This window comes from Hemibagrus wyckioides, linkage group LG01 (genome assembly GCF_019097595.1).
Source record: "Hemibagrus wyckioides isolate EC202008001 linkage group LG01, SWU_Hwy_1.0, whole genome shotgun sequence".
NCBI lineage: Eukaryota > Metazoa > Chordata > Actinopteri > Siluriformes > Bagridae > Hemibagrus > Hemibagrus wyckioides.
In genome coordinates, this window is record NC_080710.1 from 7,085,407 (window position 1) to 7,099,921 (window position 14,515).

General features: G+C 37.7%; 1 protein-coding gene across 2 annotated transcripts; it reads left to right on the top strand.

The window, feature by feature from the left end:
* Positions 1 to 681: 681 nt before the first annotated feature.
* sh3glb1a (SH3-domain GRB2-like endophilin B1a) lies at positions 682 to 14,124 on the top strand. Of its 2 annotated transcripts, none has more exons than XM_058403006.1 (9): positions 682 to 872; positions 5,520 to 5,661; positions 6,672 to 6,800; positions 7,248 to 7,381; positions 8,552 to 8,644; positions 10,258 to 10,347; positions 10,471 to 10,571; positions 10,707 to 10,852; positions 11,917 to 14,124. In XM_058403006.1, exons 1-9 carry the CDS (start codon positions 810 to 812, stop codon positions 11,952 to 11,954), a joined length of 936 nt encoding a protein of 311 aa, XP_058258989.1. In that variant the 5' UTR covers positions 682 to 809; the 3' UTR covers positions 11,955 to 14,124. The 2 variants fall into 2 exon arrangements, with proteins under 2 accessions (XP_058258989.1, XP_058258979.1); XM_058402996.1 differs by having other exon boundaries at positions 684 to 872; positions 10,707 to 10,929.
* The last annotated feature ends 391 nt before the right edge of the window (positions 14,125 to 14,515 follow it).

The window sequence follows — 14,515 nt, forward strand, 5'->3', positions numbered from 1 at the left end:
GAAACACTGGTTAGTTCCGTCACCAGTCATGTTTAGATAAAAGCCTTAAGTCCATCTGTTAAGCTTCTGGCTAAAAGACAGCTGGGAACTGGACATAACAGACTCAAACACCACTTTAATCTCACTGGTCTATAAGAGATACAAATCCTCAAGATTATTTTCCCACTGACACTGTCACTGACATCTAATACATATAAGAAAATCCTCTGCAAGTACACTAAACATTAATCACATGTTTAAGAGGTCCATTACTCCTCTGTAGTTCATGCAGATTTGAATATCTTGTCCAGGTTAATTAAATCATCATTTTAACACTGTAGACTACATTTATTAAGATCCCTTAATAATGAGGGACTATATAAAGTCAGAAATAAATAAAGTCAGTATAGTAGTATATTAAGTTTCCTACACAGTAATGTCATTATTGTAGATGTTGATTGAGATTAGCATCGGAAGTGTCCTGTAGGCGTTTTACACTTAAACTTCCGCTGCAGAGGGAAATTTCTTGAGCTGAGCAAGCATGAAGCTGAGGCCGGTGTTAAACTTTATACGATTTTTCTTTATAGATCGTATATAGTCGTTTAGTGTTTTTGGTTCCAAACCTGCAATAAAGTTTTTTTTTTTTTTACGTGTACTGCGCTCTCTCTCTCTCTCTCTCTCTCTCTCTCTCTCTCTCTCTCTCAGTAAGTAAGAGGAGGAGCTTTTCCATAGCCGGCAGTGATATGTTGTGCGACAGCTGATGCTGATGTGTGTCTGCTCTGCCAGTTTCTCATTCACACACTCTGTAGTTTTATGGTTCCGAAACAGAAATGGACTTCAATGTTAAGAGACTGGCAGCGGACGCGGGGACCTTCCTGAGTCGGGCGGTTCAGGTACAGTTCAGTGCTGATGTTTTGGCACAGCTGTGTTAGCGTGTTTCTAGCTGTGTCGTGGACGGCTGGGAGGGGTTCGGTTAGCCCGTTAGCCAGCTAGCGACTACAGTACAGGACACAATAACACCACAGCCTCTATTAATGTGGTGCACAGAATCAGGTTCATTCCGGCTAGTGTTATTTACACCAGAAATCCTGCTCAGTTCAGCTGTAAGTGTTTTAATAACTGATACACTGTTTACTTTCACAAAATGACTCCCGATTTCACGGAAAATTCGAGGATTTCTGGGATTATCTCCATACAAACATCAAGAATAAACGTTAGTGTTGTTAGCCTTATCAGTTCCGTTAATTATGTATACTATTTTTGAAACGAATAAGCTAAATCTTGCTACCTAGGGAAAGTTTGGGACAGCTAACTCATCACATCCGCTGCATCTGTGTGCCAATGTGTTGTTCAAGAAGGAGTCGGCTCTTTGGGCGATTCTTGTATTCAAGTCTCTGGTCAAAGTATCGCAAAGTCTAAGCAGCAGTGGCATCGAACCGTTTGGAAGTCAAAAGAGTCGGCTCTTGTATCTAAGATGATTCGAATGATCTGACTCCTCGACAAGACCGGAAATCCCATCGCTAATGAGAACCTTCTTTGTCCCTCCTTGACCCGGCAGCATGAAGTGTAATTTTCTCTCTCAAAAAATAAATCATAATAAATGGTACAATTAATAAGAACAAACATACTAAATTAATTATCTTTATTAAATACCCAATAGGCACAATTAAAGCCCTTACATGAAAGTCTGTTAATGTGCTTTATAATCTGGGAAGTCTAGGGTGAAACATCACCATTTAAGCACGTGATGTACTTGTGTAATATTGTTTTAATTAACCATAATTACAGTGTGTGATAACTGTAAAGCAAATTGGAACTGTCATTAATGAGTAAATTCATATTTGGGTTGTTCCCAGAAACTATGTTCCTCGTGGCCTTCTCTTGCAATCTTTTTCCACTTTGTTGAGAGGTAGAAGGTAAGAAGTGAGCAAGAAAAGCAAGGAAAAGAAACAAGGAGGCACAGTTAAAGAAATGAAGAGTAACACTTATTACATATTTTACTCCTTCCATGTACATCCTTGCCTCCAGCTCTGCTGAAGCATGACCATCACTCTCTGATCCCTGCACCGTCATTTGATGTGCACACTGCATGTAATACTTGCCTTGTAAGAGACGGGTTTGTTTCCAACCAGATCTAACCTTTAAATCATTACAGTGTGGATTTCAAATACATATTTATTTTATTTGTTACAATATCTATCCAGCAAACAGCAGAAGTTGTTTACATTTTTAATGCAGTTCAGCATTCTTGCTTTATACTCTTTTCACTGCACTATAAATAAGCTACACTAAATACTAGCTGCTCAAATCCATTGCACTTTTATTTCAAATTGATGGGTGTGAAATATTGGGACAGGGAAATTGTGTTCACTGTGCACATAAGGAATGGGGTTGGGAGATACATACATAAAATAAATAAAGCTACTAATGGTCTAAAGTAATTCTAAAATATATTATTGAAGAAGGTAAAAAAAAAAAACCCAATAAACTTATTAAAGCTTACAGATTAAATCTATTTTACCGCAAAACACAGTGGTGTAGGCAGTGTAGAGGTCCGTGTGCAAAAGTTCAGAAATGAAAAAATTATTTGCTGAAACTGTGGGAAAAAAAAGGAAAACATTGAAAGAAGAAAACAGAAAAATGTGAATCTAATGCACATAGATTTAAGAAAAAGTTTACAGAGGTTACAGAAAGTAGGTGGAGTTGCAGAGAGACACCTCAGCATCACATAAAAGTATGAAGAGATAATCCCGTACAAGCTACTCAGCCCAGTCTTTAAGCGTGTCATTGAAAGGGAAAACCAGAGATCATATGCCTTATCCAGAGTGATTTACATTTCTCATTTATACAACTATTAGTGTTAAGGACCTTGTTCAAGGGCCTAACAGTGGCAGCTTGACAGTGCTAGGATTTAAACTCACAGCCTTCCAGTCAGCAGTCCAACATCTTAACCACTGAGCTACTACTGCACTGATTTTGTCATGACAGTGTACATGACACTTAGGGAAAAGAGAGATGAGCAGTGTGTGCTAAAATGTATTAATGGCATGAGAGAGAGAGAACACTGCTGTAGTCATTTTATTTGTTATCTCTGCTGTTTGACATTGCACTCATTATGAAATCATCATAATATAGCACTTAGCACACACAGAAGATCAGGAGGATGCTGTCAAGAAAATTTCGTACAATTCAGCTGAGCATCATTGCTCTTTTTCAGGCAGTCTGGAATCCCACATCTGACACTCGCCCACACTCCTGCTGCTGTAAGAGCACTGAGCGAGTTTGTCATAAGTAGTGGAGATTTCAGTAAACACAAGTAGACACTGAAGTCATTCATAGACACTGAAGTCATTACAGTTCATATTTATAATAATGTATTTTCATCCTATACAGAGTTAAGTTCCCAGTTTACATTAGCTGAATTGAAGAAGACAATAAAAAAGAATTAGAAATGACATCATCTGGAAGCGACGACTCAAGATTTGTAACACTAAATCTGTGGAAAAGACTCACTTGTCAGGATACTTAAACCGGAAAAATCTAGAAAAAAAGGGAAATGAACTGAAACATGAAAGAAGGCTTTTGTGGTAACAAATAAGAAAATCAGTAAAGTATTCAATGAACAAGCTGATCTGTACTCAATCTCCATATCTGTGAATTAGTGAAAAGAATGATAACAAAGTGACTAATTTGTGTTACATCACCTTCTCAGACTAGCTTCAGGAAGAGGAACAATGGAGTTCAGCTGTTTGGAGTCTGAGATAAGAAAAGCTAAAGTGAGCAAGGAGCTGAATTAGTGGTAGCTGTGTTGATATTGAAGAAGCAGATGATGTGGGAAGATAGAAAAGTTTGTAGATTAAATTGGCCTAAAACAAATGTAACAGAGTCAGTAGCAAACTTCAGCCTCTCCATGACTGCCAAGTTCACCAGATAGAGATTTCACAATCCTCCACAGAAAAGAAGGAAATAATAAATCTAAAAAATAACAAGTATCCAGCTAGAATACTGAATTAAAGTTAATGTGCATGCAGATACACAAAGTTAAACTTGAAGAAGAGTAGCCAGACGATCTTTCAGGCCTCTCAGCGGAAATGGTAGCCTTAGTTTTAGCTCTGCTGTGGGTGGAAAGCAAGAAATCTGGAAAAGTAATCAAAAGTTCAGATTTGAGGTGAAATACCATCACATACATTACACAGCAGACAGAATATTTTAAACGAAGATATGCACAAAGTGAAGTTTAGTTGTGTTTCAGTGTGTCAGGGAGTGCAGGTGAAGCCAAAAAATGCTCTAAATGAAAACAATGAAGAAAATTAAACCTGAAGTATACACTGAAGTACATAGTGTATTAGTCTTGGAAAAAGCAATAGTGCATATAGATGTACTGATAATCTATTACAAGAGGAAATATTACATAGCAAAGGGGCAGTTTTTACTGTAGGGAAGGAAAATTTTAATCTAACGAAACTTTAGATTGGGTCTTTTGACATCTTTCCCCCACACTCGGTTCAGTAGATGGCAGTAAAATATCTTTCAGTTACACATCAATTGCCTCAACTTTAAAATATTCTCAAGCAGTTCAGTCTATCAGGGGTTTTTTTTAGGCAGCGTGGAGTTTTTTCTTACGTAAGAAATATTTCTGCATTTTCTTCAGTGTCAATTGAATATTATGACACTGCACCTCAGCTAGCTTAAATGTTTTTAAATAATATGTTGTCTTATTTAATAATGCAGAATATATTTTATATTCTAAGTGTTTTTCTTATATATTCTATTTTTTTAAACACAGCGAAACTATGAGCTTTAGAATTCTGAAGATTTCTGCAATTTGACACTGTAGATCACTACACTTTCCCTGTGTCTACTGCATGAAACGAGCTAATATCTGTCCAAAGAACCCTTGAGGAATGCTTTTTCTATGAAACTATTGCTGTGCAATCACACTTTTCGTTTGTGTTCACAAAGGCAAAGAAACTACAGATAATGGCATTATTATGGCACACACACACACAAATAAGTTATTAACTTTGTTGTGTATTTTATTCCATTGTGTATTTCATGTTTCAGTGAGATATTTGATATTTGTATTAGCGGGATACTCTAATATTATATCGATATTTTTATAATATCAATACTATCGATATTTTTGTTTGTTTTTAACTTCCAGAGCTACAAATAATGCTGCACTTTAAAAACATGTTTCTAAATGTCTGTATTTGCATCAGTGGAGGTCATACAGTTTAATTAAATTCCATTTTATTTTTATAGCACTCTTAGATTACTAAGAGTGCTATAAAACATAGGACATTGTCACTAGGCAGCTTTACAGAAATACAAAAATGCAGATTTAAAAAATAACAAAGTTTAAAACTACATTTAGATTTATCCCTAAATACAAAGTATGGCTTTGGCAGTTAGACAGCAAGATGAACACTGACTCCTGTGATTTTACTGACTGTTTTGTGATGACCTTTTTCTGTAAGATGCTCAGCGGGCAGATATTATCTGTATATGTTTTATTTGTTTATTTTTTTCTGTATTAGTTCACAGAGGAAAAGTTGGGCCAGGCTGAGAAAACTGAGCTGGACGCACATTTGGAAAATCTTCTTACCAGAGCTGAATGCACCAAACACTGGACAGAGAAGATTTTGAAGCAGACAGAAGTGCTTTTACAGCCAAACCCAAGTAAGATCTAATAGCACATGTGTAATATGAGGCATAAGAGAGATTTTGGAAAAAAAGAAAAAGTTGAATTTGAGGATGCTATTAGTTACATAAGCAATACTCATGAAATACAAGCAGAGCATCTTGTGCAAAAGCAGTTGCTGCTGTGTATAGTGGTGGAGAGATCTGGGTTATTTATGGGCTTATGATGTGATTTAAGGAGCAGTGAAATTGATGGCTAGTAAAAAGTGGGATATTGACATCAAAAACCATTAAGGAAAGAATAAAATTTCACTGAATGCAACTCACACAGCTTAAACACCTGCCCTTTAATCATTTTACACATTTTTGCATTAACATCAACACTTTACATCAAACAAACAGTAATTTTCATCGCATTTTTTACATCATACTTTTTACAGCATATTTGTTTGAATGCACTTTTCACATAAAAATTATTTACCTATATGACTACTCTTATGACTGAAAGAAATTAAAACAGCTCTAACATAACCATAAACAAGACGATAAACCTCATAGGCAATAGCTGCTGAATAAATCGAATGGAAAATATGAACTAAAATGGTGGAAAGGAAATTGTGCTGCTGTTTATTTAAATGAAAGTTCATTCCAAAGATGTTCAGTGGGGTTGAGGGCAGGACACTTGACTTTTTGTACTCTAACTCATGTCTGAATCTGGTGCTGAAACACAGAAACATTGCCATGCTGGAACAGGATTGAAGTAAAATGGTAATGCTACAACATACAAAGTCATTCTATACAATCACGTTCTTCCAACATTGTGACAACAGATTGGAGAAGAGCCACACGGGGGGTGATGGTCAGGTGTCCACAAACTTTTGGCCATATAGTGTATTTTACTGAAGCCTTTCACTAGAAAAACTAATCGAAGCTGCTGGTTGCTGATGCACCATCACACACCTTTTCTCTCCTGTCTTTATATAAGAAATGTTGTAAATATGTTGTAAATGTTGAAATATGTTCATCTTTGTATTTAATTTGCTTTGCAGATGTGCGGATAGAAGAATTTTTCTACGAGAAATTGGACAAAAAAGCTCCCACACGGATGAACAATCATGAGATGCTGGGGCAAACCATGATCGATTCTGGGAATGAGTTTGGACCTGGCACAGCCTATGGTTAGCATCTCTGATAGTAATTTGACTCTTCTGAAACACACCAACCAAAATACAATAACATACACACAATATCTTATTGGGAATGAAAATCTACCTTGCACATCACTAGTTTCACAATTTAATACACAAACCATTCTAGACATCATACAAATTATTTGCAGTGATTTACAGTGACTTGCAAATTAAGCAAAATACTCCTTGGACTTTAAATATGACATAAAGGCTCAAAATGGGTGCTGATGAAATCTTTCAAACCTTCCATTTTCTTGCATTGAAGTTTACAGCAGATCTCCATCCCATCCAGATACATGTGCACACTGAGATGACGTGACATGCCTCCAGGAACACGCCACATAGACAGGACTCCATAAAGTGCAAGGATACAATTCTTCCAGTTCACTTCTGAGTCTGATGTGATTAGTGAGGAATCTGTCTGTGTGTCTGTAGGAAATGCTCTGACGAAGTGTGGAGAGACGGAGAAGCAGATCGGAGGAGCTGAAAGGGAGTTCATCCAGAGCTCAGCTATTAATTTCCTCACACCTTTCAGGAATTTTCTGGAGGGTGATTTCAAAACTATATTGGTAAGTTCAGGCGAAGTTTAATATTTATGTTGTTTTGGTCCCAAAGGAAAGTTAAGTGCTGTAGTCAGCACTATATTGTACACCTAAAGCATGATCTAAAGAAGGCTTCTCCCCCAAAAGCCTTTGTTAACAAATTTAACTAATAAGTTTAACAAATAAGTTGGAAGTATTTCTTTTTCGCTCCACTCTAACTGAATCTGGAGAAAATCAGCATCAGTCAAGATAACATCCAGGGGTAATTTCTTTATCTGCTCTCCACATTACACAGAAAGGAGCACTACATTTCCTCTCTCTGGTGTTAATCGTGATGACTACAGCAGACTTTCTGTGTGCAAAGTAACTCTTTATCATGATGCAAGCCTTTACATTGGAATTGTCAGAAATGCTTCTCAGCACTGGGCTGTAGGTAAGGAGCTGGTATTAGCAAATATACATGGAGAGGATAGCCACAGTGTTTAAAGAATGAGAAGCTGTTTGTACGTCATCTTTCTTCACTCTTTGGCAGTTTTTAAAGATGTCATCAGAAGTCCATGGCCACTGGGCCACAATGTTTCAGCTCCTCAGCTGAAGAGGCTGATGGTGTATATTAGGGATGAGTGATTTATTGTGGGGAAAGTGGTAGCTTAGTGGTTAAGCGTGAATTCTAGGACCACCACTGGGCCCCTGGGCCAGGCTCCTAACAATTAGTTGCGCAGTTGTCTAAAAAATGAGATAAAGTCACTCTGGATAAAATGGATAAAAATCGCTCTGCCAAAATGCCATAAATGTAAAATGGATAGTCTAGATTTTTCTTTGATGCTTTGTGTAAAGAAAAAGGCTGTGCTGACCGATTGAGTACAAACTGTTTGAGAGAATAAATTTAGCAATTGCTAAGATGGAAAATCTTTTCAGAAATCTGATTAAAATAAGCTCATAGACAATGACAGTTTTTCTCCTGCAAATGTTTGTGATCGTTTTTCCCCTTAATTTTTCTGACATGGAAAAAGTCTGACATAATTCTGCTCTTTTTTATCACCACAAAAACAATGATGATATGATCAGCTGTAACATATACCACAGACACGAATGATATAAAAAATAATTGTAAATATGGAATGAGCAGAGTTTGGAGAAACAGAAGTTTGAAGTGCTTTGTGGATGACGTGATCCTGGTGTTTTTCTTCACAACAGAAAGAACGCAAGTTGCTGCAGATCAAACGCCTGGATCTTGATGCCGCCAAGACAAAGTTAAAGAAAGCCAAAATGGCTGAGGCGAGAGCTGCTGTGAGTTATTGTTTCATTCCTGTGATTTAGTGTCTAAGGCTTCACTTAGGCATTAGGATGTAATGTTTAGATCAGATATGTTCTTCTTATAGTGAATTATTCATAGCTATTAAGTGGGTTATTAGAATATTTTATGTGCTTTACTGGAAGCTTGGTTCTGACTGGTAATAATTGAGGAATAAAATAATTGTGGGTGCGCTGTAATAGAAAAATAATCAATAACAGGGTGGTAGAGTGCAGACCAAAACAAATTGGAGATACATGAACCCTGATTATTTTCCCAAAACACCAAGTGTTTTATTCCTCTTAATGGCTTTTACCCTTAGTTACATTTAAACCACAAAAAGCACAAAGTTCCTTGTAGTGAAAAATGAAAGGCTGAAACAAAGCAGTGACACTGAGACTGTTTTTTTTAATTAGAAATCAACAGGTATGACAGAGCCAGAGCTGAAACACAGGATATAAATATTGAATTCTCTTCATCTATTGTGCCTCTTTTGTCTGGTATATTCTAGACAGTTCTGAAAGTCATCTCTCTTCATCTGTCTTGTTGGAATTTGGTTTCATGGCGTTTTTTTTTTTTTGTTCCACCTAGCTTGAGGGTGTTAGGTTCCTCTTACATGCAGCTGATTAAGCGCATTTTAAAGCAAGTTTGTGAGTATAAGCATGAGTCTGACTCTAGCTTACACACACACACACACGCACACACACGCACGCACACACACACACGCGCACACACACACAGCAGCTGACCAGTTGAGCAATTCCGGATCATATGCTCAAGCCTCGTTTTGTTAACAGTATGCAGTATGTCACTACTACAGTGCAGCAGTATGTGTAGACGTGTACAGTGTGTCTGGTGTGTAGTAGGTTAATGACTTTCTGTCACTCAGCCTTACTGTGTCAGATGCTGCTCAGATAAACGGTTCTGGGCATTTGAGTTCTTGTGTTTAATTCAGTTTCAGTTTTATTTCTATAATCTTTTTACAAGGTCCTCTTCTTGGTGACCCTGGATGTGTGATCAAGAATGTTCAGTAGGAGCATTGTAGTCTTTATGATTGCAGCAGCAGTTCTTGAGTACAAATCTACAAAATCCATGTGAGATTATCTGCTGATGAAAGGGTGAGACATGGGCAGAAGATGTTTTTGGGAAGTGCAATTTTTAGAGTAATAAAGTAGGACCACCAACAGCAGCATTAAGAAGTGAGTCACAAGTACAGACACTCCAAGCTGATGAATCAGTATGAATCAGTCTGTCTGGATCAGACTCAGGTGTGTATGTGTGTGTGAGGCAGAAGGTAAAGCATGCATGAGAGCACACTGGGACAAAAAGCTGCCCACCTTCAATAAACCTCAGACGGTTATCTTCCAAAGAAAATGCACTAAATCACTGGACTGAGCAAAGTTCCCTCTTGCTCTCCCTCTGTCCTCATCAGTGCTTCATATTCATCAGCTGAAGTTCTTTGACAAAATTGTATACATTTTTCATTTTTCTATATCTAAAGTATAATCTTTCAAGTGTTTCAAACCTTCTTAGTATTGTTTTGTTGCCGTTTATGACTTAGTGTAAATTCTAGGGACAGCATCTCTCTCTCTCTCTCTCTCTCTCTCAGGCTGAGCAGGAGCTGAAGGTGACACAGAGTGAGTTTGACAGGCAGGCTGAAATAACCAGACTGCTCCTGGAGGGAGTCAGCAGTACACATGTAATCACTGCACCTGACATGAATTTCTCATCCAAGCACAAAAAGCACATGTTCTGTATCGGTATCGTTAGCACTTATTTTGTAAGTCAGTGTTCTGTGTGTATTTCTGTGTGTATCATGCAGGCTCACCACCTTCGCTGTCTGAATGACTTTGTTGAGGCTCAGGCCACATATTACGCGCAGTGTTATCAGTACATGGTGGATCTGCAAAAACAGCTGGGAAGGTACAAGTTACTTTTCATAAATCCTTCTGAACATTTTTGTAGCTCATTATAATGCATTTTCACATGAACAAACCAGATGGTCAGTTTTTCATTTCCTGTGAGTCATTTCTGTGATGCTCTTCCTTCCCGTTACAGCTTCCCTTCCTCATTCTCTTCCAATAATAACCAGTGTTCAGCGGGGGCAGGAGCCGGTGTCTCTGTACCCACTCTGCCACTTTCCACTGTTCCCTCTGCTAGTGCCAGACAGAGCCACTCAGGCTTCAGCGAGCTTTTGAGCTCAGGTGCGAGCCGCAAGGCACGGGTACTGTATGATTATGATGCTGCCAGCAGCAACGAGCTATCCTTATTGGCTGATGAAGTGAGTGCTCACCATTTTGTCTAGAACATAACCCGCTCCATGATTCTAATTCACTTTGAACATGTGAGAATAGTTGTAAAGCTTCTATTCAATTTTATTTTCACAACACTTGAAAATGGGCATTGGAATTTTCAGAAAGTGTAGATGTAGGTATGTGCATGTTAAGGATATCACAGGATCTAAAGATTCTGTCAGTTTGCATTAACTTTTATCAAAGAGGAAATATAAAGCAGCAGCCAGTTACTTTACTACATGCACTTTAATATGAACACCTGTACACCTGCTAATTCATGCACTTATCCAATCATTCATCATGTGGCAGCAGCACAAAGCACAAAAGCATGCAGATCCACGTCTTTAAATTCTGTGTAAACTCTGAGTGTGAAAATCTCAGGGGATCAGCAGTTTTACTCAAACTGAAATACTGAACTACGTAAACCAGCCCATCTGCCACCATCATCAAAGTCACACATTTTTCTTCTTTCTGGTGTTTGATGCAAACAATAACTGAAGCACTTGATGTATGATTTAATCACAGTGGTACTGTTACTTGATTGAATTATTAGATAGAGAAGGTGTGAAAGCTGTTCTTACTCTGTGCATGATGCCGTTGTTCACTTTGAATCACTGAGTAGTTTCATGTTTGGTGAACATTGCACCTACTGAATGGTAAAAAGTTTTCATTTAAGGCTTGATTAGAACTGTCACTTGATAAAACCATTGTTTTTACTAGTATAACATACTGGTCATTTCTGGCTCGTGTTCATTTGGTGCAGCAGGCACATTTAATTCAACATGTTTGCTGTAGAAACTAAGTAATGTTGTTAATGACATTTTGATCAGCAGCTGTGCAGGCAGAGTGTATTCCACTGAACAAAATACTTAACTACACTCTTAGACCTTCAAGCTTTACTGACACAATATTTACTGAGAAGGTGAAGTTGTTTGGCCTGCTTTAAAGTGGTAATTATGTGCTTTATTCTTCAGGTGATTACTGTGAGCAGCATCCCAGACATGGATTCTGATTGGCTCATGGGAGAGCGTGGGAATCAGAGGGGCAAAGTGCCAATTACATACCTGGAGCTCCTAAACTGAGTGGCAACAAAGGGGAAAAAAACTACACACAATTCAAATGGGATGACACCATATTCAATGTGGTTATGCAGTGCTGCTGCTTTTGTGGGCTGCTTTCCTGCCATCAGTACATCATGAATCTTTAGCTTCAGCGAGGGAAGAGAGTCTAACCCAAGTCTTATCTGTTTACAAGCTGATTAATGCATAAGGGCTTCTGATATAACGTCATTACTGCCAGCACTCTGAATTATAACTTTTAACTGAGTAGAAGAGCTTGCTTTTGTATTGAGATGTTAATTAACCCATGACTCCCTGGACGTCTTATATCATACTAAAGTCTGTCACTTTATGGACATTCACTTCAGATAGCGGTGCCATTTCATAGCTAGAACTTTAAACAATTCCTTTAACTTAATGGCAGGGACAGAAACTGAAATGATTTCTTGTAAAGTGAGCTATCTGGCTTATAATAGCCACAGTAGCTGTGTGCCTCAGATATTATTTATCTTTTTATTTGTGAATTTTGAAAATGCCTTAGTACATATTACAAACCAATGCATTTAGGAATAATCTAAACATTTGTTTAGATAAAGAGAGAGAAACAAACAGTATTCAGCACTTGACCTTGTTTAGAGAAAGCACATTGATGAGTCAGGGTCTGTAGAGTTTACAGGTTTGGCTAATTAACTTGATTTTGTACTCTTACATCCAGTGTTGTGTGCCTTAAATAACGCTGTGCCTTTTATCAAGCAATTTTTACTTTACATTTTATAGCAAGAGGATGAGTATGAGGTGCAAGACTGCAAACCATGTTTTAGCTGCACATGCAAATAAGTCCAAGTCTTCTTTTTTTCCATCCTCTTGAGCTTCAGAATGCAGTTTCACCTGAACTCGTGTTTCAGTCTGTGTATCATCCTGTCTCAGTCCACCATCTCAACATGTCTCCCAAGCCTTGTTCTGCAGTTTTGCCTTATTACAAATAAACACATTTCACATCATTTACCATATACATGCATGAATTGTAACAGTTGTGTAGGAGGCCACGAGCGGCTCATTTGTCTTATCTAATTTACTTTGACGTGTTAAAAAAAAAAAATTTGTAATTAAAAAGACATTTTGCCATTTCCGGTGTGGTATCTGTCTGGATTTCACCTTTTCAGCGGTACCTGTAAGGGCCAGCAGAGGTCAGGCTTTTCATTAGGATTTCATTAGATCACTGCTCTATAAATATATTGTTAATAAGTTAAACCTTTAAAGGGGGGTGCAGTGTTTTAGTCACATTTCCATATATAGAAGCATCTCTCAATTTGGTGATATAATTTAAAAATCATGTGATAAATGAACTAGTCCCTTATTATATATTATTAGTCAGATCTGAATCTTTCCAGGTAATTAAAATGCATTTTGTATTTGCTGATTTGAGTTGTTCCTGTAGAGTTTATGTGTTCTGCCTTCACCACAGTGTAGTGAGAGGGTTAAGTGGAAGTGGAGATGAACATGCTGTACACTTCCTGTGCTGTGGTTCTGCAAGCCGTCCGTTCCTGGTGTCCGTTACTCACTCTCGCATGCTAAAGAGGAGCCATGTTCAGTTCCTTTCTGAAAATATGAATGCGAGTTCAGCTCTGGTCAGCTTCCGCTCCACCTGTCGACTGGCTGCTGTGTTTGATGGAGTAATCTAAATGCTGTCTTTTTCTGCTTTCAATCCTGTATTGTCTTTGTGCTGTGATTATTTCTGCACTGTAGTATTGAGGTCAGGTAAAGTTTTGTTTTTACTTTGACCTCAACGGACTGAAAAGCAGCTCCTTGCTTATATAAACTGATTCTTACTTATTATTTAGCTTCTTATACATTGTATTAAAACAACAACAGCAGCAGCATATTGTTTAAGTAATTAAGTTATTGCACTAATCAACCAACTCCAGAATTTGCAATTAAATGCAACAGTTATCTGTGATAAATGCAGCTTGCAAACAGTTTTTTTCCAATCTTATGTCTCTTTTTCAGTATAGAAAACTCATATCAGAACACTGAGCCAGTTTCAGTTTCACTAAAGCAGTGTTTCGTTTTGTTTGCTTTTCTGTTTGTTTGTTTTTTATTTAATAAACATGTGAATTTCCTCCATCCTCATGACTTCATGTGACACCATGTGAGAATCACAAACAAGAATGAAATCCAACACTTAAAACTGTCACCAGAGTATAGAGAGATAGAGTTCTCTCTTCCCCATGATATAAATATCTTCAAACTATTTTATAATCTCAAACTGGGTTTAGTTTGTATGAAACACCTTATGCCAGTGCCACAGGACCCAGTTTTCTTTTTTTTTTTAAAAAAGAACTAAAGCCAGATTATTAAGGTTTGAACCCTCATGGTGGCAGCTGTGGCCTTCCTCTGAGATCTCCAGTTTCTCTTTCACACCGTGCTCAAACCACCATGACCCAGAGCATCACCACAGTGGTATTCTGGTTACGCTTTGGTTTAGTCTCCACACTCTGTTTTCAGTTTGCTTCAA

What these genes read in the sequence shown, in the direction of transcription:
- sh3glb1a (XM_058402996.1), top strand. Translation starts at nt 810, where the DNA reads ATGGACTTCAATGTTAAGAGACTGGCAGCGGACGCGGGGACCTTCCTG. An exon ending in TGGACCTGGCACAGCCTATG is followed by an intron (nt 6,801 to 7,247) that starts GTTAGCATCTCT and finishes GTGTGTCTGTAG; the next exon opens with GAAATGCTCTGACGAAGTGT. An exon ending in TGGCTGAGGCGAGAGCTGCT is followed by an intron (nt 8,645 to 10,257) that starts GTGAGTTATTGT and finishes TCTCTCTCTCAG; the next exon opens with GCTGAGCAGGAGCTGAAGGT.